At 32.6% G+C, this 27187-nt stretch overlaps 3 protein-coding genes across 5 annotated transcripts in view; 1 reads left to right on the forward strand and 2 right to left on the reverse strand.

Annotated features, from left to right (window-relative positions):
• Positions 1-27187, reverse strand: part of LOC132946180 (prolactin-releasing peptide receptor-like) — a 223072-nt gene that overhangs the window by 88946 nt on the left and 106939 nt on the right. The gene's annotated exons all lie outside the window — the stretch shown is intronic.
• Positions 2545-8655, forward strand: LOC132946179 (uncharacterized). The gene is given in 11 exon segments (XM_061016038.1): positions 2545-3884; positions 3945-4094; positions 4275-4463; positions 4522-6762; positions 6819-6929; positions 6985-7295; positions 7350-7482; positions 7547-7723; positions 7786-7890; positions 7961-8438; positions 8493-8655. Coding segments are annotated over 11 exon segments (4158 nt in total). The 5' UTR covers positions 2545-3727; the 3' UTR covers positions 8599-8655.
• LOC132946181 (uncharacterized) lies at positions 15038-22692 on the reverse strand. The gene is made up of 4 exons (XM_061016042.1): positions 16037-22692; positions 15890-15976; positions 15745-15822; positions 15038-15685 (listed from the first exon to the last, which is right to left on the reverse strand). Exons 1-4 carry the CDS (start codon positions 16754-16756, stop codon positions 15440-15442), a joined length of 1131 nt encoding a protein of 376 aa, XP_060872025.1. The 5' UTR covers positions 16757-22692; the 3' UTR covers positions 15038-15439.

A 27187-nucleotide genomic window follows, 5' to 3' on the forward strand; every position in this document is an offset into this window, starting at 1 on the left:
ACAAGGAATTAAAATATGTTTTTTAAAATTAAATTTGGTACCTACTCTGTGAATTTTCCTTTCAATTTTTCTGATTTTCATATAGCCACAAGAGTTGAAACTTTGTTTATTCACAAAATATAGTGACGTGTGTTTGCGAGTAGGTACGCTATGGGTATCCAAGAACCTTATAGTCATAGATTATCTTTAATATTACATACAACGTTAGAGAAACTCTCAACTTACGCACACTAATCACACACAGTCATACTGCTCTTCCAATGGATTTAGAATATTTCCTAAATCCAACCACTTAAAAATGGCTGCTTTCACAGCCTTAAAAAAGAAAATTCTTTTATTTTTATATTTTATTAATTTTTGATTTTGAGTACAGAAAGTATTGGCATGAATATGATATGTATTTTTGTATATGTTAGCACCTTAAAATTGTTTCAATATTCAACTTTGATGATAACTTTTGGTAGAAAATTGGGTTTCAAAAGTTTCAACTACTTATCAAAATAATCGGGAAAAACAAAAATAAAACATTTTTAATGGAAAATGTACACACAACCAGTTTTTGAAAAGATTGATTTTATTTTTTAGTTGTAATATGAGATTAAGAAAGAATATCCATGAAAATGGAAATGTTCATAAAATAATTAAATATTGTCTGACCTATATATTATAATTTGAACAATATTTTTGCTGCTATTTATTGATCTTAAATTGTTGAGTGCACTCAATGGTAAAATGTTTGTATGGAATTTATTCAAAAATCTGTGAAAATATTTAAGAGGACGTCGCACCAGCATATGTTGTCTCCGTCTTACACGTGTACGACATAGAACATTTTATGCTCAGCAGATCACGTTTAGCCCCGTTAATTTTAAAATTAGAGTGAATTGACCTCTTATAAAATTTAAAGCTAAGAATGTTATCTAGGGCACCTCATCGATTTTTTGTTATATTTCAGTTTTAAAGTGAATTATGAGTACTTTAAAATTGTAAATTGTTTATACATTTTTTAATGCTTATAACTCGATTTAAAATTTAAATTTAACAATTCAACGTGATCTGCTGAGCGTAAAATTTGCTATGTCATACAAGTGTAAGACGGAGACAACATGTGCGGGTGTGACGTCCTTTTAAAACACATACATAATCACGAGTTTTGTTCATAAACTTTGATGCGTTAATCTTTACAAATTTGTTTATTTAAATGAAAAATATTTAAATAAAAAATAACGATTTTTCCTTAAGCGATTTTAGTAAATGTGATGTAATATAAAAATATTAATTGCATGGTCTTGAAACTTATCTCTATTATGTGCATTATTATTTTCTATAAACAATTTAAAAATTATGAATTTTAACACCCAAACTTTTATAATTGAGTACAAAGTTCCTCGGTAGTTTTTCTTAACAATTTAAAAATATCGAAAATACAGTCTCAATATTTTTAAAAGCAAAAATATTTACTGTACAACAAGATTATTATACACAACAAATTTCATTTTAAATAATACGTACTATTTTATTTATTGTATATATTTTATAAAATTATTTTTTTTTAAACTAACTAAGAAAGTTAGAAATTCGATTGATGACTCATTAAAAAGGGCTTGTTGAGTATGAAAAAAATTTAAAAAAATGAATTTACTAAATTTACCGTTAAAAAATAGTAAATTTTTCTTTTGCAACGCAGATCTAAGAACTGAAGAACGGATTCTGTTGTTTAGGTTCTTGTTATTAGAATCACATATTCACATTGGCTGGAAAACACACAGGCACATACATACTCAGACACACAAAATATGTGTAGATAAGAACTAAGTACCAAAGTCGAAAATATTCGTTTAAAATTGTATGAGTGCTAACAGTACGAGGCGAGTTCATATAAATAAAACAACTGAATTAACTTAAGTATAAAAAAAAAATACAATTTTAAAAACGGATCACTAAAATTGTGTGTATTTGAAAAAAAAATATAAATAATTATAATAATAATGATAATAATATCGCACGACAATCGCTTCGTATGCGCACCCGTAATCGTAGAGATCTCACGTACCTATCTCATAAATTGCATAAATCGTGGAGGAATCGCATCGCGTGACAATCGCCCATGTGTGGAGGGCCTTAGTTATAAAGAAAAATAGGAAACCCTTCAGTGAATAGGAACAAATAATAATAATTATTAATATTATAACATGTTTTAAATAACACCATTTTTGTACAAAAATGTAATAATAATTATTGCTGCTGCAGTTGATAAACTTATATCCATAAATCAGAGAACATTGAACTTTATAAAATCGTCAGTAGTATAAAATAGACAATTCAAACACACAATGGACCTGATCCCTGATTCCTGATCCCTGATTCCTGATCCCTGATTCCTGATCCCTGATTCCTGATCCCTGATTCCTGATCCTTGCCGCCCGCTGAGCCCGCCGCCCGGCCGCTCACGTGTGCGACATGAATTCCCCCCCCCCCCCCCCCCACCTTCATCTCACAAACTCATCCCACCGCCCGCACCCTTATCCTCATCCCGCTGCTTGCGTACGTGCGTTACTTATATTATTGTTATCACACGTTATCATATTTTATCACATGTTAACGTATATTATCACTGATATCATATAATTTTCCGTTGTCGTGAAAAAAACTGCAAAATAACCGCCCGGGATTCGAACCCGGACCCACCAGCTCCAACGTGAATTAATTACCAATAGGCCACCCCAACCACTTGAGTACTAGATGTTATTTTTACCCATTTAACTTTATAAATAAATATAAAAATATTTAAACCGCAGTATACTGGTCATATTATAATATCATTAGGATACTTATAACTTGCAGCTGCGTACACAAATAATATCGATGAATACACCATATAGGAGACATTAAGTAGGCATTAGTGAATAGCCGTTATTAAGTCTAATAATTGTCGCAGGTATTGACACGTCAATCAAATAAATACAACAATATATTGCCATTAGATAAAATGCCATTAGGATTATTCGATATGTTAATTTCGAAATTCGCACGACTCGTGTCGCCAGGATGTGATATACTTATTGATATTAAAATAAACATTTATTACACTAAAGGTTTTATTTAATGAATGTTAAGATATTAATATATATTATTCACCGGCTCCGTTCTTAATAGCCGCCTCTCACCATTGTCACCACTAAGCGGTAGACATTAGTGTCAACTATATAGCCACCATATGATGTCTATACAATATACATCCGTTCACTAACAAAATCGTATACTCTTAATATACCCATTATATGATATCCGTAATTAAAGAAGAATACATTAGTGAATAACCGATATTAAGTCTAATAATTGTCGCAGGTATTGACACGTCAATCAAATAAATACAACAATATATTGCCATTAGATAAAATGCCATTAGGATTATTCGATATTCGCACGACTCGTGTCGCCAGGATGTGATATACTTATTGATATTAAAATACCTATTTTAGTGAAAAACACATTATTGTCCGATATTAGTACCTTCTGCCGGACGTAGTCTAATATCAATTAAGTATCAATACCCCTACTACCTATTCAAATTCGTCTTTATATATTCTGAAAGAGCCAACAGTTCTTCAGTACGTTATTAACCGTTGTACACGTATACGCTCCGTCTCTAAAAATTTTAGTGAGTTTAAAATTTTTACAAGTGTTTAAACATTTTATTATTTTTCTTTTCGTTTTCATTTTAAATATGTTTAAATGCGAACAGTGCCCATCTACGTTTACGCGTAAGGACAATTTGGTCGTCCACCAAAAGAAGCATGCAGGTGTACGTTTTCCGTGCACTGCATGCCCATCGACATTTTCGTATAAAAACAACCTCAACAAGCATCTGAAGAACATTCATGGTATGTACTAAAAATATAAAGTTTTATTTTATACAATATTAATTTATTATTTTCCCTAAGGTATCGTTCCGGCTCACCTCAGACCATTGCCAGCTGCTCCGATCATAGATCAACCAGCACGACCTAGCGTCATCCAGTTCGCGCCTCGTATTGTTGCCCCCGATAGCGCGGCCAATGACACATGCATCATAATAGAAGATGAGGACACAGGTTAGTTTTATTTATCAGAATTAATTAGATTTTTAAAAAGGCCCTCCGTTATTTACATAAAGACGTTAGTTTTTTTACATTTTCGTCGCTAGATTTTAAAAAAGATTCAATACCACATTTTTATTAGATATTAATTAGGTTTTTTCATTTTAATATTTAATTCAATATTTATTTTATAAGGTATTATACGCGCTCGACCACTGCAACGAGGTGAAATAGAGATCGCCCCGAATATTATAGTACCAGATATACCCGCTGGTCCCTCATACGAGCTTCAACATCAGTCGAATATGCCAAACGATGGGTATGATGATATGTGCGTGGCAGTTTTAGAAAATGCTCAAAATAAAGGGCTATGCAAAGCGTCAGGTAAGATTTTTTTTTTACATTTTCGTCGCTAGATTTTATTTTATTTTATTTTAAGTAGATTCTTATACGACTTCGGTGGGTGGCAAACGCATTTCCATCGCCAACACAGTGTCAGCTGTTAAGGCGAAAAAGGCTCGTATGGAACTGGTTAGATCCCCGGGTCTTAGAGAAATTTCATCGTCTGGAAAACGTAGAATAGTGTGGTATTTCGCGAAAAATCTAAATAATATTAGAAATTATCCCGACTTTCTCCGTTCTCTCCAACCGGCTCTGACAGACAGGCTAAGGACGCACGCGCAGAGACATCCAATAAAATTTAGCTTGAAGCTCGAGGCTACGTATAACCGACCAAACGTACCTAATTCATCTGAAAATCGAGCGTTTACAACATCAGCCAAAGAAATATTTAGGGGTACAAAAATCGAAACAGTAGTTGAAGAATCTTTTATGAAATTATTAGCTGAGGAAGACGCTTATGTTTCTCGTGGTAGCGGGTTTACGTTAGAGTCCATCGATGGTTTACTACTAGCCGTTTATAAGTATACACCAATATCTGGTTCATCATATATACAATTACCAAAATCTATCATAGATAAACGAGCAATAATAAATCCTAAAAATACAGACCAACAGTGTTTTAAATGGGCTATTTAAGCAAAACACGTCGCAGGACAAAACAAATTTCGTGTCAATGAAAATTATACCGAGCATGAGGACAAATATATTTTTAACGGAATTTCATTCCCGACACCGCTGTCAGATATTACCAAGTTCGAAAAAAATAATCAGAACGTTTCTGTAAATGTTTACGGACTTGAAAAACGATTACAGCCACCGAAAAAGTATCCTTCATATGAGGTTTTCCCACTCAAAGTCGTAGATGATGAAAAACGGGATCACTTTGACTTATTATTAGTGACGGATGGTAATAATACACATTATACTTACATCTCAAATTTTTCGAGATTACTCCGTTCGCAAAAAACTAGTCATGCAGGTCAAGTTATATTCTGTAAACGTTGCTTTACATCGTTCGACAGACAGAATTTAAAGTATAAGTTAAGCGGGAAGGCGGCGCTTGAACATCACAGGCTAATATGCGGACCACATAAACCCATACGACCTAAAATGCCAAAAGAGGGAGATGTGCTACAATTCACCGCATGGCAAAACGCGCAGAGACATCCCATAGTTATATATGCCGATTTCGAGGCTCTACTTGTAAAGACCGAAGAGGAAAAGGGGGGTAATACAACAATTATACAAAAACACCGTCCTATGAGTTACGGATTTTTAGTTAAGGCGTCTGAAAATGTTTCAATAGAGTTGTTAACACAATTTAACATACCGATTGGACCAGTTATATACCGAGGTAGTGAAAGCAGGCAAGACGTGGCAAAACATTTTATACAGAATATCACTGACGTTGCCGAGAAAATAGAAAAATTATTAAAGACAAACATTGCTCTGACCATGACCGATGAAGACACAGCTAAACATAATTCATGTTTTAAATGTAATTTATGCAAATGTAGTGTTGATACATACACCCGTGTCCGTGATCACGATCATTTGACTGGGAAATTCAGACAGACCTTGTGTAGTCGGTGTAATCTAAGTCTTAAACAACCAAATTACGTTCCAGTTTTTATCCACAATCTATCCAACTATGATGCACATTTCATTGTAACCGAACTAGGTTATAATTCAAAAAGAATAAAAGTAATTCCGAACAGCGAGGAGAAATACGTTACTTTTTCAAAATATATAAGTAACGATTTTACCATCAGATTCGTGGATACTTTTAGATTTATGGCTACAAGCCTATCAACTCTCGCCAACAATCTAATAACGCCAAACTTGGAAAAATTCCGTATAACGGCAAAACATTTTTCCAACAATGATTTACCGCTCGTCACCCGTAAGGGTGTATATCCTTACGACTTCACTGATGATTGGTCTAAGCTCGAACAAACCTCTTTGCCGCCTATAGAAGATTTTTATAGCGTTCTGACAGAAGAACATGTTAAAGATACGGAATATCAGTTTGCGGTAGAAGTTTGGAACCACTTCAATTGTCAAACGCTGGGCGAATATTCCGATCTATATTTAAAAGTTGATGTTTTACTTCTGGCGGATGTTTTTGAAAATTTCCGGGACCTTTGCTTGAATACATACCATTTAGACCCGGCATACTATTATACAGCACCGGGGTTCTCTTTCGACGCAATGTTGAAATACACGGCGATAAAACTAGAATTACTGTCGGATTATGAAATGCTTCTCATGTTTGAAGACGGTTAGTATATTGTGATTATGTTATTTCTATATGCATATAATAACAATTTTTTCTAGGTATTCGAGGTGGACTGACACAAGCCAGCATGCGGTATGCAAAATCAAACAACGAAAAAACACCAGATTACAACCCGGCAGATCCGAAATCATGGCTTGTGTATCAGGATTGTAAGTTTATTTATAAATAATAATTATATAGTTAAATTAACTTTTTAATCTTCAGGCAATAATCTTTACGGCTGGGCAATGTCTCAGTTTATGCCCTACGGAGATTTCAAGTGGGTTAAACCATCACTCGACGGCTTATACGATTTGACTGAGGATTCGCCCATAGGACGGGTTTACGAGGTTGACATTGTTTATCCGAAAAATTTACATAATAAACATAACGACTTACCATTCCTGCCACAAAACAGCGTACCACCAGGTTCAAAAGTACGCAAACTCATGGCTACATTTGAGCCTAAGAAAAATTATATTATTCACTATCGAAACCTCCAGCAAGCCTTAAACAATGGTCTCATAGTTGAAAAGGTGAATATCATATAATGATATTTTATCATAGAATTACTAACATTTATACTATAGGTGCATAGAGTTATTCAATTCAAGCAATCACCTTGGCTTGCCCAGTATATTGAATTAAACACTAATATGAGGAAAAAGGCGGAAAATGAATTTGAGCGGGATTTCTTCAAATTGATGAACAATGCTGTATTCGGTACGTTATTATAAATAATAATTATTTTAATTATCCTTTTTTTTATCACCTGATTTTAATGTAGGAAAAACGATGGAAAACGTTCGTAAACGTATGGACATGGAGCTTGTATCGTGCAACCGACGTTTGCAGAAATTAATTAACAGATCGACATTTAAATATTCCACCACCTATACCGAAAACTTAAACGCAGTAACATTAGAAAAAAAAATCATTGATTTTTGTAAACCTATTTATATCGGTAATTTTTCTATTAATAATTTAGATATATAAAGGTATTAATGCGATTTTTAATGTTCATAGGTCTCGCGGTTCTTGACATAAGCAAGAGTTTAATATATGATTATCATTATAACGTAATGAAAAGCCACTATGGGGATAAAATCGAGTTGATGTATACCGACACAGGTAATAAATAATTTATATTTATTATTATTATTATTATTATAAATATTTACATAATTTACACAATTTATAGACTCACTGGTATATTTTATTCACACTGATAATTTCTACGAAGACCTTAAAAATAATAACAACTTGCTCGAACGAATGGATACTTCCAACTTACCGGAGGACCATCCATGTTACATTGCCGAACGACAGAAAATCCCAGGTCTGTTTTCTGATGAGACGGATGGGCTCATAATGACTGAGTTTTGCGCGCTGCGAGCAAAGTCATATTCATACATTTTGAATGGTGAGGAGAAGATCAAAGCCAAGGGAATTAGAAAACACGTTGTAAAGAATCACATGACGTTCTACGATCATAAAAAGTGTTTGTTTGACGAGGAAGAGGAGGGGGAAAATAAAAGAGAAAATGTCTCCATCCGCTCTTTCAAGCATCAACTGATGACGATAAAATCGAACAAATTAACGTTCAATAACTTCGATGATAAGAGGGTGGTGCTGCAAGATAAAGTGCACACACTGGCTCACGGACATTACTCTCTAAAGTAAATTTAAAATAAATTTAAAATAAATTAATATTAATATTTATAATTTTATAGGGAAGATGAACCCGAGGATGATTGGCCTGAATTAGATGAAGAAGGAAATAACTGGAAGGAGGAAGAGAAAGGCTTAATGAGAGACCTTCTACACTGCATAACCTAACCTGTATATAGTTTTGTGATATATTGTAAATATTACTCTTGAGATATATTTCTATTACAACACGTACAATTGAAATAATTATAAATACCATATATATATATAATTTGTTATATTTTTATTTTGTAAATATCATGTATATTTTGTAATCTATATATTTTTTAATCTATAAAGGTTACCAATGTAAAATAAAAAAAAAAACAACGTTAAAATATTATCATGTTTTTATTTTTTAAGAATTCTTTATAAACCATTTTCTTATAGCAAAAACTTTATAAAATGTACATTGTTTAGGATTAAATTCCATATGAAAAATACAGCAAGGTAGAGTTTCGTCATCGCATATTTGATCCAAACGAGGGCAGCCTATGTCTTCAATGTTGATGAGTGCGACGTGTGGTATATACTCCATGAGAACTTGTTTTTTCTGTTCGCCCTTGACGTATATACATCTGAACTTTAATGAATTCAATATTCTACTTAGTTCTTCATACTCGACATCACCATATTCCAAAGATAGTTGATGATAGTTACGTTCCAGCCACTTGTTGGTTTTACGACTCTTGTTGTCTTGCTTAAATTTTGAATTTTTAAAAATCCAATGTTGGGTTGACCATGTTTCTGTATCTACAATAGACATTTCTTTAATCATGTATTTATTGTCCATTCCAAGGACGCATTGCATGTCCAATATGGCTGAAGACATTATGGCTTGTCTTTATAATAAGTTTCTATAGTGTTAAGACGGCTCAGTATAGCTGGTATTATTTTTTTAATCTCGCCTATAGTTTCTTTGATATATTGTAATGATACTTCGCCTCTTGTCATATGCTCTGTAATCTCTATGCACGTTAATTCTAACTTTTCTGTTTGTTCTTGTTGTATATTAACGGATTTTTGCTTTTCTTCAAGTAAATGTTCGATTTTATCCAATTTAGACGAAAACGATTTGATTGTCTTTTCAAGATTTGTCACAAATTTATTTGTTTCACCAGCCTGAGAACTACCAAACACGTTCATGTCTACAGCTCGACTGACACTATTTTCTAATGTCTGTCGTATTTATCCAACTATTGTGTGTATTATCGAACCCTAACCATTTAACGAAAATTTGATTCCCCTTCCTACGAATAATATTTTCAACTAAATAATCATTTGGGTGATTGGTTTTTTGAATTTCCTCAGAGTAGAAACAGCCTGCAATAGGTTTTCCAGTATAATCTTGTAGTTGATAAGTAGTGGGAGAAGTTTTATTTATTTTGGTAACTTTAAATATTTCTGTAGACCAGCTTGGTAAATAACCTTTTGTAAAAACCCCTTTATATGTACTTATACGAACATTATCACCAATGTTGAATTTAATTATTCCATTAATAATTGGACGTTGCTTTAATTTCACTGAAGAAGGATTTGTATCAGCTTGTATAGGTGTCATACCTATTGTTCTATGTTTTGAATTGTTGTATTCGTTAATCAATGAAGGTAAAATAGAAACCCATTCGTGTGATCCTTGTGCAGTAAACTCTCTAAACATTTTTTCTTTCAATGTGCGGTTGAAACGTTCGATAATGCATGCTTTCGTTGTACTATAGGTGGAATATTTGTGTATGCTGTGCTTTTCCATCAACGCGTCGAATGTTGTATTGTAAAATTCTTTACCATTGTCGAGCTGTAATAGTTTTGGTGCGCTTTTAAGCAGTATTTTAGACATTGCATATGAAACTTCTTTAGCACTTTTAGACTTTAATGGTGTCACCCAAGCAAATTTTGTAAAACAATCAATGACACATAAAATATATTTATAACCTTTGTTTTTTTTCGAGTATGGAATCATTTCGACCAAGTCGGCCTGCCATAGATCGTTTTTGCCATAAACATTTACTCTTCGCCTCGTATAATTTTTTCTGGCTGGTTTGTGTAGTTCGAAAGCGATATCACGTTTAGACATTTGGAATTCGTTTTATCAAACCCGCTTCATACAATTCTTCGTAAATTGAAAGTATTTCATTAGAAAGCCCTGTATTACCAGCAGCTTGAGAAGCTAAAAGTAGTCGTAAACGTTCGACTAACTCATTAGGATCATTCCAGTATACTAAACTTTTATTTTGTAATTTCACAGATAACCCACTACCAGACGGGAACAATGGTTTGATTATGTCGGTGAATTTATTTCCACCTTTTTTAATTTTTTTCCCGTCTGATGTCAAATGTCCTGATGTTTGAATTAATATGCGTTTATATGTGTTTAGATCGTCAGCGGTATAGATTTTCGGAGTTTTCGAAATTATTAAACTAGCAAGTCCTTGTGTTAACGGGTATGATGTATCTTCAATAATTAATGTATTTCCGTTAAGTTTAATCTCTTTTTTACCCAAATATGCGTCTCCGTTTGATTGCAATTTTGGACCATACGTTTTGTCTATGCTGTACGAATCCAACAACTCGTTTATTTTAAAAACTCTGGAATTTTCTGTATTATTTTTTTCGATATTTTGAACAGTTATCTCCCGAGGTTGCGATGTCGACTTTTGAATCTCGTTTAATGGTTTGATAATTGGTTTTAATGTTTCCGTTACTAATGAATGAATATCAGCTTTTCCGTGTTTTAATGCAGTATACTTGCGTTTAATATTTTCTTTGGCTTTAATCAATTCTCCGAGTACTTCATTGTTAGACGACATATTCGCGAATGAAGTGTTTTTATAAAAAACATTAGTTTATATAACAACGAACGTATCGAATCCGTGACGATATCGCCCATTGTCGCGTTCACAGTCTTTGTTTATGACGATAAACTCAAATCTCCCTTTACGCCAGCATGAAGTACAAAAATCTTTAAACTCTGGATATGACATATCACCAGAGCAATGTTCATTGTATACATGCTTTAAATTAGTCTCATCTTGTTTGAATAATACAATAAAATTAGCGTTGTCGCGCAAAAGTTGCTTAGGTACTTTTGAATAACTCTGAGCTAAATAGAAAACATCTATTAAATTATGCCGACCTCTGGAAAAGTAAGTTCTTGCAATCTTTTGGTTTTCAGTAATAATATCATCGAAAATAAACACTGAGTTTGGTAAAGCTTTTTCAGGTTCAATAACTTGATCGTTTTCGTAGAACGTAAATAATTGTATTCCAGCAATGTCTGATAAAATATCACTCAATAATTTATACTTTGGTTGATCCAATGTTTTTGAATATATGTAAACGTTGTGAAATCGAATACCATTTATGTGTGTTAATAATGTGTATATTAAATTAGTTTTCCCACAACCTGAAGGACCCACGATAAGTGATCTTATCGTATTAGGTAGAAGCGCCCCATGTCTTTGTTTTTTATACGAAGTAGGCGGGTCCACGTTTTCAACTGTGAGTTGTATATCTTGTTTAAGGAATTTCATTTTTAAATAAATATCTCTGTAATACTGTGAACTTAATCAGTACACGATGTCCCTCGCTCGAAGAAGGAACAACAATAAAGGCGCTGGTCTTATCAATACGCTTATAAACAAATTACCGCTAGAGCTTCACGTGCCTGGTGAGATCATAATATACGTATATTATATTAGTAATAATAATAACATTTCTCTCTAGGTTATCAATATTGTGGTCCTGGTACAAATTTAAAAAAACGGATAGCTCATGGTGACAAAGGTATAAACCTTCTGGATTCTGCTTGTAGAGAGCACGACATTGCATATGAAAATAGTAATTCTTTCGCAGATCGAAACAAAGCCGATTATATATTAGAGCAGCGAGCCTGGGATAGGTTTAAAGCTAAAGATTCAAATTTAAAAGAGAAAGCTGTAGCTTGGGGCGTGACAACCGCCATGAAAGCAAAACGTAAAATCGGGGCTGGATGTGGGTTTAAAGCAGCCATCAAAGCAGCTAAAAATGCTATAAAGAAAAATATCGATGAAAAAAACCTGATGAAATTAAGTAAAAAATGTCTAACCGTCGCACGAAAAACATTCAAAAAAAAAAGAAAAACTAAAGTTCCAAGGATTATAACAATTCCAAAAAAGGGCGGGGTGTTACCACTTATTCCGATTTTCGCTGGTTTATCGGCACTTGGAGCAATGACTGGCGGCGTTGCCAACGTCGTTAAGTTGGCTAATGAATTTAAAAGGAACACGCCATCGCATTTAGGTGGTGGGTTATATCTCACACCGTATAAAGGCAACTCGTACAAAATCGGGTCTGGTGCTATACCATTTAAAAGTGGTGGGAGTTCAAAACCAAAAAAAAAAAAAAAACTAATATCTACGTTACCCAGAAGAGCACTGTACGATTACGAACTTATAAAAATCGCTCGTTTAATGAAAATACCTCATTTCATCGGTGTATTTACAAGAGACAGGTTACCCGTACGTTGTAAACGAAAAGAATCAGCGATTGTTAACTTGGACTCGGAACACGGTACAGGTACTCACTGGGTAGCGTATAAAAAAATCGGAAATCAAGTTCAATATTATGACAGTTTTGGAAATCTACCACCTCCATTAGAAGTACAAAAATATTTTCACGGGTGTAACATCAATTTCAATTATAGCAGAGAACAGAAATATAATACTATAAACTGTGGACACTTGTGCTTAAAATTTTTATCATGTACACGATAACATTGAACGGGAACTCGAGTGAATTGTCATGTGACATTTTTCCACCGTTGGAAGTAGGAAGCACAGCACAGATATGTCTTTTGAGCTTACAGACAAATAATTCGATACCAAACATCGAACCTGGGTGTAATACTATCGGTTTTCGTGATATTCTAAATGAAAATGAAAACGTTATTATACCTACAGGGACTTACGAATTGGTTCATTTAGAGACTATTATACAAAACATGATGCCTGATTTTGTCACTTTTTTCGAGTTAAAAGCAAACAGCAAGACATTAAAGTGTAGTATATCGTGTAGTCATGAAGTGGACTTGAGTGTCGAGAATAGTATAGCGAAATTGCTAGGCTTTCGAAATGTTCTATACACTACTGGTGCCACTCACGAGTCTGAAAATATCGTCAACATCATGAAAATAAACTGTATAAAAGTAGAGTGCAACTTAATTACTGGCTCATTCTGTGACGGAGCACCGAGTCAGACTATACACGAGCTTTATCCGTCTGTGCCTGCTGGGTATAAAATCGTTGAAGTACCTAGACATCTGGTTTTCTACGGTCTCAACACGAGATCAGTAACAAGAGTAAATATTGTGCTAAAAGACCAAAACGATTGCCTGATAAATTTGCGCAGTGAACCGATAACAGTTCGTTTACAAATAACGCGTGGATATGGCGCTCAAGTTTAATATAAAAACCAGTGCAATTAAAAAACCTGCCAGTTTATCGTCTGCCGTTAAGAAGATAACATCTAAACCTAAAACTATTATTAAACTCAAGACCAAGCTCACGAAAAATAATTTAAATTTTCTCCGTTCGTTGCAATGATGGATGACTCGTATTTAGACGTCACAGCCGACTATGTAGACGAGTGTAAAATAACGCAAATGAATTATCATTCATTCACTCCGTACTCAAACATGTCTTTATCAAATAACGATGAAATCAGGATAAGTGTTTTGAATATGGACTCGTACACTTTACCGTGCGAAAGCTATATTTACATCGAGGGTAAAGTGAACAAACCTGCCGATGCTGTTGGAGAAGTACGTTTTTCAAATAATGGATTGGCATTTTTATTCTCTGAAATGCGATATGAAATAAACGGAATAGAAATACAGAAATTAAAATTACCTGGAGTTTCGTCTTGTTTGAAAGCATACTGTTCATATACTCCAAACGACTTGAATGCACTAGAAAACGCGGCCTGGGATTCAGCGATGGATAGCGAAGACAATAAAAATGTTATGTCCAACGATGTATTTACCGGGTGTATACCTCTAAAACATTTATTCGGATTTTGTGAAGACTATAAAAAAATATTACTTAATTGTAATCAGCAACTGATTTTAAATCGCGCATCTAGCGATCTTGATGCGATACACGTTGTTGGTGAGGGTGCTACTGCAACCGTTGATAAAAATAAAAAATTAAAATTGAACTTACTAAGGTGACTTGGAAGATGCCTATTATCAAAGTCAGTGATAAAGAAAAATTAAGACTGATAAAAGTAATGGATTCACATAGAACACTATCGTGTGCGTTCAGAACTTGGGACCTGTGCGAATATCCGATACTTCCTAGAAATACTTCTCATTCGTGGACGGTAAAGTCTAGTAGCCTGCTAGAAAAACCGAGATTTGTACTGTTTGGGTTACAAACAGATCGAAAAAAAAATATTGAAAACGATGCTGGGCGATTCGATCACTGTCAACTAAAAAACCTTAAGGTCCACTTAAATTCTGAAGTGTATCCGTACGAAGACTTTCGTGCAGATTTTAAAAATAATACAACTAGTATTTTGTATAAGGCCTATACAGACTTTCAAAAATCGTATTATGAGCGAGATTATTGCGAGCCATTATTATCAAAACACATTTTTCAAAACTACGTTCCAATCGTCGTAGTTGATTTATCACGTCAAAACGATAATGTGAAGTCGTCGACCATAGATCTACGTATTGAATTTGAAACGGATACAGTTATACCAGAAAAAACTGCAGCATATTGTTTAATACTACATGACCAGATTATAACTTACAACCCGTTTAGTGGCGATGTTAGAAAATTGTAAACCTTGTAAATATTTTATAACTATTTTATACCTTGTAAATATTTTATACCTTATAACTATTTTGTGCCTTATATTCTAATAAATGAAAAAACTTGTTTTAAGTATCACGCTTGATTTTTATTTTCACATCAATTTAGTACAAATATTAAAATAGTTTGCGTTTTACGCTCCGCATAGATGGTTTTTTTTTTGCCAACTTTTGACCCGTGAATCCTAGAAGAGCTGGAGGGGATGATGGTGAGAGGTTGAAAGACGTTGGACCGTCATTCTCATCAACTGCAGGACTTGGTGGTGAAGATTCAATATATTGAGGCGCTGTATACCACGGAGGGGGCTGTGCAAAATTGTCTGAATCAAACGATGCGGGTAGACTGCCAGGATCATCAATAGGCTAAACAAATAATTATTTGTTAATATATATTCATCTTAAAAATTAAATGTGAAATTTACCAATAGTTTTGTTTTCCGAGCTGGTGCCCATGTCGCCTGTGTTAAAAATTCATCGATACCACGTTCCTCGTCAGCTACCTAAATAATTATTATAATTATTAATTGTATCATTTTTTTTTTTTTTAATTTATAAATTATAAATTACCCTTGCTTGTGAAAGGTCTTCGTGCATTGGAGACATACTCGAATATCTCGGGGGTGAAATGAGCCTCATTTCAGATTCGGTGAATAACTATAAAATAATAATTATACATTAAATATTTTTTAAAAGTGATATAATTTATAGATTTACCTCTGGTGACATTTCTCCATTCCATCGTTGCGCCCATTGTTCAGCTAATTGAGATGAAGCATACATTTTCAGTTGACTGATGAAATTCATGTCTTCTTTAGGAGTGGATCCAATAATTTTATCATCACTTAAATTGTTGATAAAAACGATCATTTCTTCGGGTGTCTTTGGTGGTGAATCAACTTTGGTAAATTCCTGGTCCAAATAATTACCCATAGTCTCAAACTGTTTTAAGACAAGTGGTCGTATAATGGTTGACTTTCGAACGACTGTTTCGTTAATCGACCATTCTAAATATTGCAATTTCATTAAATCTGTGCGACTTAGCAATACTCGACATCCGGCTTGTGTTTTTGATTCGATGACAAGCATATTTTCCCCTTGATACACCATACTAGACATCGAAATAATTTCTGTTTCCAGAAATAAATTCCGCTTGTATTTTTGCGGTTGATCCAAAATAAACGACAATATATTCCCCATCAGGGAAAAAATACGTCTTAAGAGGTCCACAGATATTTTAACGAAACGCGAAGGTGTAATTATTAGTATGGACACATCGAATTTCTCTGTAGGATTCAGACCGACATGTAAAAACTTACGTTCAGTAAAATTGATCGTGAAATTTGCAGATTCAATGAGTTCGGACGGTGGCGTAGGCGGAACGTATATAAATTTTTTCTTGTATAATGCAGCCATGTTTCCAATTGAACCAGCCATGGTTAAAAGCAAATAATTTTTAAAGAAAATAAATACTTAAAAAAAAAATTTTTAAATCGGAGCGTATACGTGTACACCGGTTTAAAACGTACTGATTTAAAAGATATTAAACACTTTGTAACTCACTAAAAATTTTAAAGACGGAGCGTATACGTGCACAACGGTGTAACGTAGTAGACGGACTAAAAGACTATCGGCTCTTTCAGTCAAGGATCACTAATAGGTAAGAGCGATTTTAGTGGGGCAGATAATACTGAAAAATTGATATTTAATTGTATACGTCCAGCAGAAGGTACTAATATCGGTTTTAATGTGTTTTTTCACTAATAACTACTTAATGTCTCTTATTGTCAATCAATATAAATGCCATTGTGGCTATTAAAAGTATGTATGCGACATCCTGGCGACACGAGTCGTGCGAATATCGAATAATCCTAATGGCATTTTATCTAATGGCAATATATTGTTGTATTTATTTGATTGACGTGTCAATACCTGCGACAATTATTAGACTTAATATCGGTTATTCACTAATGTATTCTTCTTTAATTACGGATATCATATAATGGGTATATTAAGAGTATACGATTTTGTTAGTGAACGGATGTATATTGTATAGACATCATATGGTGGCTATATAGTTGACACTAATGTCTACCGCTTAGTGGTGACAATGGTGAGAGGCGGCTATTAAGAACGGAGCCGGTGAATAATATATATTAATATCTTAACATTCATTAAATAAAACCTTTAGTGTAATAAATGTTTATTTTAATATCAATAAGTATATCACATCCTGGCGACACGAGTCGTGCGAATTTCGAAATTAACATATCGAATAATCCTAATGGCATTTTATCTAATGGCAATATATTGTTGTATTTATTTGATTGACGTGTCAATACCTGCGACAATTATTAGACTTAATAACGGCTATTCACTAATGCCTACTTAATGTCTCCTATATGGTGTATTCATCGATATTATTTGTGTACGCAGCTGCAAGTTATAAGTATCCTAATGATATTATAATATGACCAGTATACTGCGGTTTAAATATTTTTATATTTATTTATAAAGTTAAATGGGTAAAAATAACATCTAGTACTCAAGTGGTTGGGGTGGCCTATTGGTAATTAATTCACGTTGGAGCTGGTGGGTCCGGGTTCGAATCCCGGGCGGTTATTTTGCAGTTTTTTTCACGACAACGGAAAATTATATGATATCAGTGATAATATACGTTAACATGTGATAAAATATGATAACGTGTGATAACAATAATATAAGTAACGCACGTACGCAAGCAGCGGGATGAGGATAAGGGTGCGGGCGGTGGGATGAGTTTGTGAGATGAAGGTGGGGGGGGGGGGGGGGAATTCATGTCGCACACGTGAGCGGCCGGGCGGCGGGCTCAGCGGGCGGCAAGGATCAGGAATCAGGGATCAGGAATCAGGCGGCAAGGATCAGGGATCAGGAATCAGGGATCAGGAATCAGGGATCAGGAATCAGGGATCAGGTCCATTGTGTGTTTGAATTGTCTATTTTATACTACTATCGTCAAGTCATTTGAATCGTGTTGGAAGTCCGACAAATGTAAATATAATATATACGTATTATAATATTACGTTTAGTTGGCTGAGTTAGGATTTTAAATCGATATTAAATTATGTTTTGGGACGGTATAGCACTATACGGCTGTGCATTTTATTACGAAATATATCAAATTTGGTCACCACGGGAGTTACACAATAATAATTCGTTCCACGTCATAATAAAATGACTGACGCCACCACCGCAGAATCCACTTCAGCCCTGGCGTGGGAGTTGTTATTGATGGATCATTAACTCGCCCCCGGTCAGATTACCCGTTAAATTGGGTACGGATAGCCAAAATATATAAATTCAGACATCGGACGCGACGGGACGTCAGTTTCTGTTACACGGTTGGTCGGGGTCAATGTGGGGCAGTGTTGGGAAATGGGAATTAACTTTACTAAGATACATAATATAACTATGAGTAAAGTCGTCCGTAACTTGTGTTTTGTATGTAGTTCCATTTTTTTTTTTTTTTAGTGACTTTTATCTAAATATTTTTATTTGCACTGTTATTAATGGATACAAGATAGGTGCATACAAATATATTTAATATATATATATTTTTATTTTTAATCGAAACAATATCGACCCATTCAATACACAGTAATAATTGAAGAATATCGTCGTAAATATCTAACCATTTAAGAATTACAGTGAACAGGTACGTTATACATAATTAACGTATTACGAGGGTTATTAATATCGGTAGATATAACCTATACCCGTCTAATCAAGTTTCATGTGTATAATAGTACTGTACCACTATAATGTATAACTAATACATTATATTAAATTATTAGACTCATCACGGTTTACCTTTATACACACACACAATATGTGGGACCATAGTTACGGCTCACTATCAAATGAAAGATGCATATTTGGATATCGATTATAAGTGGCGTAACAATAAAGATGTGTTTTTTTCGTGTCAGAAGATACTTTTTGCAGTAGAAAAATATTTAAAGAAAACAATGGAATATTAACAAAAAAGAAAACAGTTTTGGATAGTGTCTATTTTGTTTTTCGTTGTAATTCAAAAATGAATGCATCGATGGGCGTAATTCCATACAATTTTCTCCAAATATTTATGTTTGGATTTTCTAGACATGATAAAATGTTGGTTTAGACATTTAACATTTTCGGTGTTTTTAATTGTTTTTTTTTTACTTTTGTACTTATGATAAAATGTTTGTTTGTCAGTAGGTAAAAACTTGAACAATATATTATTCCTCGTAATTTTTTTGCAGGAAATTAAAAAAATATTGCATACATTTTCATGAGCGTTTTTTATTCAAATGTTGACGGCATTGGGTAGTTAAATTAAAGGTATAATAACAATTCATTGTTTAAAAACGATTTTTTTACCATCCAAAAATATTAATCGTAGAAACTAGAAGCATTTCAGTATTATTAAAATTATTATTTTCTATACACAATGATATTTCAAAATATTTAGACTAATATTTAAGATATTTAAAGGCATTTGAAATATTTTTGATATTTACCTTAAGCAGAGTGACTTCCCCGGTTTCAATTATAGAGTATTGTCGATATTATACTATGAAACGTTATAATTGATTTTTGTTGATTGCTTTTAGTCAGTATAACATAAAGTATAAATTACAAAACTACATTATTACGAAACAATATAATTATAATGACTGATATAACAATAAGAATATTACATTAATATAATATATTATTATTTCATTCGATTTGGATTTTTCCGGATTGTAATAACATTTTCTTTAATTATTTTTTATCTGTATTATAACTAATTGAAAGTTAATCATAAATAAATAATTTTAGGTATGATAATTTTTTTATTTATTTTATTATGTTTTCTCGTACATATTATTATATAATGTACTAGTAAATATTATACGCTATTCCTAGATATTTATTTTCAATTTTCCAAAATCAATATTTATGCTTCAGAATTTAATTGTAAAGTTTTCGTGATACGTCTTATGAGTTTATCTTAAAGACCAATAACTTTCTAAGTTTCTACCAACGTATTACATTTCAAATATGCATATTATTATGTTAATATACATTTTACCCAAAGATTTCAATGATTATATCCACGTGTGTGTAATATGAAGATTGAATTAGGTTAGTATAATATTCGATCAGATATACAACAATTCATTAATCAAACTTTTTTTGCATTATGATTAGGATAAAATTTAAACGATTGAATGGTATAGTAGTTGAGGTGTTATGGGTAGTAAAAGCGATTAGCAAAGAAATATTTTGAAGTGTTATTCCAAATAAACGAGAATTTCAGTTATAATGTTAATAAACGTAGGACAGGTAGGTTAGAGTGATTTCCATTCGAATCGATGTTGTGTTAGTTATAAATTAAAACATGTAATCAAACACAGAAAATATTACAGTTATAAATTACGACGTGGATTGAAAATATTGTACCTATATAAAAGTCTCGTAAAGTAAATTTGAGATTTAAAGAAATAACTCTATAGGTACCTAATTAAATGGAAACATTCATCTTGTAGGTTAGGTTTTTTGTGTATGCAGCGGAAATACGTTAGTTTGCAAAGTTCCTGCTAAAGCGCATGGCTCTAGGCACGTGAACTTACCAAGCTAAGCCAACGAAACCATCCAAGCCGTAAGTATTTTTAAAATAAATGTAGTTCTATTAAATCTCTTTGAACGTAAATTATTTACTCAGAAGAACGGAAAAACGCTTTATGATTCGCGCGGTTCGGATCAATACAATTCATAATATTATATACGAATGTGTGTATGTGTGTTTCGTGTAGGTTTAATACAATTTAGATAAATATTTATTAATTGGTGATTTTTAATTCAGATAATGTATACCTAGTTAAAAACAGAGACGTAATATTGTTTGCAAATATGATTATTGCCTAATGGCTCGTATTACGTTGCGTATACAACCGAAAGGTGACGTGCAACGCATTTATTCGAATGATATAATATTTTAATGAATGCGTGATCTGCGCATGGTCCTTAAATTATTCAAGCACAAGTATTATTAATTGGTTATTCATTAGCAGATACAATACTTTTTAATCGTAATTTTCGCGTAAAAACAGAAAATTAAAAAATAAAAATGTTTCTATTATAAAAGAGATGGTATGGGTTTTTTTTAGCCGTAATAAATTTGGCAGCACAATAATAACCTGCACATATAGAGTTTATCCAACGAATTCGTAGGTAACTTGTTGGGTATTGTTGGAGTATACTTCCCGATTTTGGTGCATGTTATTACTCGTATTTACTGGTAGAGCTTTTAAATTTTTTCACTGCTAACTATACTCCAACAGCACAGTTGCCGTGTTTATAATTTTATTATGTTTTGTGTATTTTTTTTTCAGAGTAAAGAAATGTCGAACTCATTTTGATAGACTTTGTTGGAGCACTCTCCCATACTATGTTAGACTTTATGCTGCCTACAGGCTACAGCACAACTTTATATTTTTTTTCAAGACGGTAAAACCTATAGTCTTAATTTAAATATATCAAATGTGTTTAAAAACACCCGGACCATGTGGTGTTTTTGTCAAGATCATGATATTTCGATCAAAACAGACAGTTATTACATCGTAGAATCTTAACGATGTAAATAAATTACCTGGTTATATGATATTGCCACCACTGTGACAGTATACATTTTATATTATTAGGAATTAATGATTATAATATTAATTAGTGATTAATTATTATAATATACTGCGTATCATCTTTTACTATCAATCCTGGAAAGTAGGAATTTATATCATTGACCGGTCAATGGTGATAACGTTATAGTGCCTACAAAATACGGTATTCAACAAACTTTTCCTACATATATTGAGCTAATTTTATGCATTGACAACATTTTCCGGGCAATGTCGTGATATCCCAAAAATCCTCTTTATTCGTTATCGCATATTATTTTACACGGATTATACGGACGTTAATCATTAGATATATTATATTTCTTAAATGGTGTATATCAATCTCATATTATACTTAAGTATTATTATATTTTTTCAATATTTACAGTTTAAGGTAGATCATATTGTATACTCGTAAGCATATGTTTTTAGTACAACCATATGGGTGAAAAACTGAAAAGCTAGTAGATACCGAGTTAAATATGTGTACACCGACAGTCGGTACATGCACCTATATATACACTTGAGAGTGATTTAGTCTTTTGGCCGCTGACCAAATACCGTAAGATTTTAATCGCAGAGACCACGCAAATCATACGGGAATAGTGATTGTCGAAGCCTACCTGAATATATTACAGACTTGACATTATCCACGCATGTTATTTACATCATAATATGATACACAATTTATATTTTATAATCAATAAATGTATCACTTGTGCAGCAATTAAGTATACAATACGGGTATGACGCGTTTTTCGTCCGTTAAAAACTACCTAGGTGGCACAATATACATATGTGTATATAATATTATAATATATTATGTGTTCAGAATCTGAAAGTTGAACAAGTTAACTGTATTTAACTTTGCATGCGTGGCGGTCGATTATTCGTGTATTTTTCGTCATAATATTATACCTCATATAGTAGGTACCTTACCCAATTTTATAAAATATATTGAAGATACTCGTAGTGAGTCGTGATAAAGTGAGATGGATGCTCAAAAAAGTTTTTCTACGCGTAAACGTGAAATTTATACGTAATCGTCACAATGCATATTATATAATATTTGCAGCGTATATAGTTTTCTCTCGAGACACACTCGACCACCCCTCCTGCTAGCCTCCATCATCGAACGCGTAATGTATAACCACCTATACCACCAATGTCAGTGCTGAATTGACTTATTATTTTACAGTTTTAATTAAGTTTTCTCATTTATATATTTTATCCATAGGTATATAATATAATCGAACGTGTCCTGACTGACTGATCAGCGTAGATCCTAAACTATGAGAGATTTGACATTTGTATGGATACTTTGTACCCCCATGTAAGGGTGCACTAATAAGGGATTTTCGAAAACGTTCAAAAATTTTCAAAAGGTTCTCCACACAAAGATTTTGAGATTCATTAAGGAAATTTAAAATGTGTTTTGTTTATAAATGTTTGCCATTGGTTACAGATTATTTATTTATTTATTTATTTATTTATTTATCAATTAAACGGGCGAGCCCAATTACAATAGTATGTGGAATATAAAATAGTATGTACATAATGGTAGTTGTGGAATATAAATTAGTATAAAATATATATATAATGGTTGGTGTGGAGGTATAAAAATATTTTAAGTGAATAAATTTCTAAGATATAAATTAAATGAACTCACAGAATAACAAATAAAAAGATCGACATTAAAATTATTTACATGTTGCATACATCTAATTAAAGGGGCATTCTTGCCATATAAAGTGCGCTGGAATGGAATATAAAAGGTGTCTGTCTGTCTGGTTGAATGACCAGGAACTAGAAAAGATATATTTGACAAAAGATCAGGACAGTAAATATATCCATTTAATAGTATACTTTAATTATATACTTATAGTATACTATAATATACTTTAGTATACTATAGTATACTTTAATTTATACTTTAATATTTAATTTATAATTGGAAGAAATCAGTATTATTTTTTAAATATACATTTTGACATTGGTTACTTTGGTTACTGGAGTTTATTTATATAATGATTTTCTATATTATATTTGTTTTCTTTAGACTCGAAAACTACTCGTCCAATTTTGACGAACATTTTAGAGATTGTTCTTAGAGATATCAAAAAAGGTTAGAGAGTAGTTTGAATCATATGTTAGGAAATATACCATAAGTGCTATAGTATTTGAACTGAGATACACGCCGTATTTTATATTTTTTCCCGGGTGAAGTCGGGTTTACTTACAACTTGATTATACATACTATATATGTAATTTTAACTGGCAAAAATAAAAACTTATTGGTAATAATATTATATGGATACTTACGTTAAAAGTTCCATCTATATTTTGAATCTTTTTTACTCGAAACCAAATTTAAAAAAATATTGCAATATGTTGTGTTCCATAAAACGGATAATAGTATAATACTGCATATTATACTATAATACCGACACTCTACTTTTTTGTTTAGTTTTCCTAAACACAGTAGCTGGTTTGTTTGGCGTACTCACATAATACAACTCAAGTTTCATTTCAATAATATTATATTCATTTACAATGATTTGCCGGTCAATGTAATCATTTGTACCTATAACTGATGATATCATTATAATATAATCTACACAAAACCTATTCGAAACGTGCACAATAAACGACAGTATAATAAATTATGTTTAACCATGAAAACTATACTTAATCGTACAATGCACATATTATATTATATCATAATATAATCGTACCACCGGCTTGCGATCGAACGAGGCGCCTATGTACTGTAGGTACCTATATACCCACCACTGTGCGTCTGTGCATATATTATAATAGCCGATATAATAATACGATATAAGTCATTGTGCCCTGCAGCATAATATTATGTATGGGGATAACTTTACTATTATTATTATACATAATATACTGTCCCAGTTCGGCATTCCGCTGAAATGTTTAACATTTGTCCTCAAATAATACAATACACTCGCATACGATGAGTCGCATTTTATGTTAGATCTTATGTGAAGCAAATATTAATTTCTATAGTATTATATATTATTACCACGCGATAAATGCGCATTAATACAATATACCTACCGAGTATTTGAATACTACTGCACAGTATACGATAATATAATATTATAAAGAACCATAAAATAATCTCAGCTGCCTATATTTATATTACCTACGGAAAATATGGAATTGGTTCTCGGGTCAAAATAAAGTGTTCGAATTATTGATTCCCAATAAAATTACTTATCATCATATTATAACCGTTCGAATTGATATTTTTATAATAAAAATATTATAAATATGAAAAACGTGATTATGTCAACTTTTGTATCCACTACAAAACAAACTACATTTTGTTTGATAGAAAACTTAATACAGAATTTTATTCCACCCTCCTGAATAATTTTATTAATTAAAAAGAGATCCAATGGAAAACATATAGGTATAAAACATTGGAGCCAAAAAAAAAACAGCTGAATGAAAAAAGTCAAATTGGTGAACAAAATAAATGTAAAAGTTGAACGACTGCCAAATGTCGAGTTTATAATTCGTAAAAAATGTACTTTGTAAATGTATACCGCATCAATTTGATTTCATTAACTTGGACTTATTAGTTAATTGATATTGGATTAGACCATTATTGTATACCTATTTTATCATTATTAGTATTGACAACAATATTGAAATACGTAGGTGTGTCAAAATAAATATACCTATAGTGGTTATTGCTTATATACTTGAGTATAGATTGACTATAGAAATACAATAGTGTTAACCTGTGAAACTGTTGTTGGTTTAATATATAACAATTTTTTACCTCAAGTCGTAAAAATTAATTTTATTATTACAATTTCAATTCATCGGAACCATTTCGTATTTACACACATAAGTCATTAACTATACCTGTGAAATTCGCTAATTGGGAACCAATTCGTAGGCGTCCATTATTACTGTTATACGGGGTGGAACGGTGGGTACGGGACTTAAGTTTTGACGCCAAACAATAAAATATTTTTCTTTTGGCCCTCATTATTGTATTGTCAGCGAACCCTAGTCGAATGTAATCGATGGTAACGTTTTCGAGCAATTCGATTATGATGACAGTATGATAAGTATAGGTACCTGCCGTCATACTATTGTGTGGGACGTGTGGTATGATAATAGACGAAATAATAAAATATGATGTGAATAGATGGTAATGAATGGATATACAAATGTATGCGCATTGCGCATTGCGCATCGTAATAATATTGCACTGTACGGGCTTGTGGATTAGAAATTAATTCACGTTCGATCGTTAATCTTACATTTCACCGTCCCCGTTTACCATACCTATATATTGATCATCAATATGTGCGTGTTTAGTGTTTCGATTAATTATGCATAATATTATAATAATAATATTGTTATGCACACATAGTATGGCTGGTTGACGTATTTGTAGGTGAGCGATAAATGATAATACGGTGTTCTCCGAAATCTGTTAACTCGTCTTCGGTACCACGTAATAACAATATAATATATTATTACTAAGCCTATATACTAAACTGTCTAATGTGTTCACTACGTACATAATATTGTTATGATATACTCGGCTGAAACAGTGTACGAGCCGTTAATCATCATCACCGGATGTAAACACGATACACCGTATACCTAACAATACAATATAATTATACATATCATACTCATAAGTATAAGCACCTCAACATAGTTATTCAATTTTTAACACCTCCATCCATCAAAAATCACGTTCTCGAGACTTGGATTGGTTTGAATGACTGCAAACAGCAATTTGTAATACAGTATGACACACGTCTAGGGCCGAGCACAATCAAGTGTTAAATAACCATGTAATTTTGCACTAAACATTGGCAATAGACTATGCATAAAACTGGATATCTAAACTGATTGACAAAACAGATTGTATCTATGCATATACGTTTTGTATGGATAAACAAACGGCATAATAATTTCTATCAAACCTAGAACGATATCAATTGAATTGAAGACGGTATGAATGCGTATCGCAGAAATCTGCCTCCAATGACTTGGGGAATTATGGGGGAACGCCTATTATATGTTTGTACCTAGATAACATATTATACTGTAATCGTGGTTAAACAGATTTATGTTACGAAAATTACATATTACATAATATTATGTATCTACATAAATAAACGAA

The sequence above is a fragment of the Metopolophium dirhodum genome, chromosome 6, assembly GCF_019925205.1.
Source record: "Metopolophium dirhodum isolate CAU chromosome 6, ASM1992520v1, whole genome shotgun sequence".
In the NCBI taxonomy this organism is placed as follows: Eukaryota; Metazoa; Arthropoda; class Insecta; order Hemiptera; family Aphididae; genus Metopolophium; species Metopolophium dirhodum.

Bases quoted from the DNA above. Each gene is read 5' to 3' on its own strand.
- LOC132946181 (XM_061016042.1), bottom strand. From the start codon at position 16,756: ATGGCTGGTTCAATTGGAAACATGGCTGCATTATACAAGAAAAAATTT. The intron at 15,977-16,036 runs GTAAATCTATAA...ATTATTTTATAG, and splicing joins ATGGAGAAATGTCACCAGAG to TTATTCACCGAATCTGAAAT. The intron at 15,686-15,744 runs GTAAATTTCACA...TTATTTGTTTAG, and splicing joins CTCGGAAAACAAAACTATTG to CCTATTGATGATCCTGGCAG.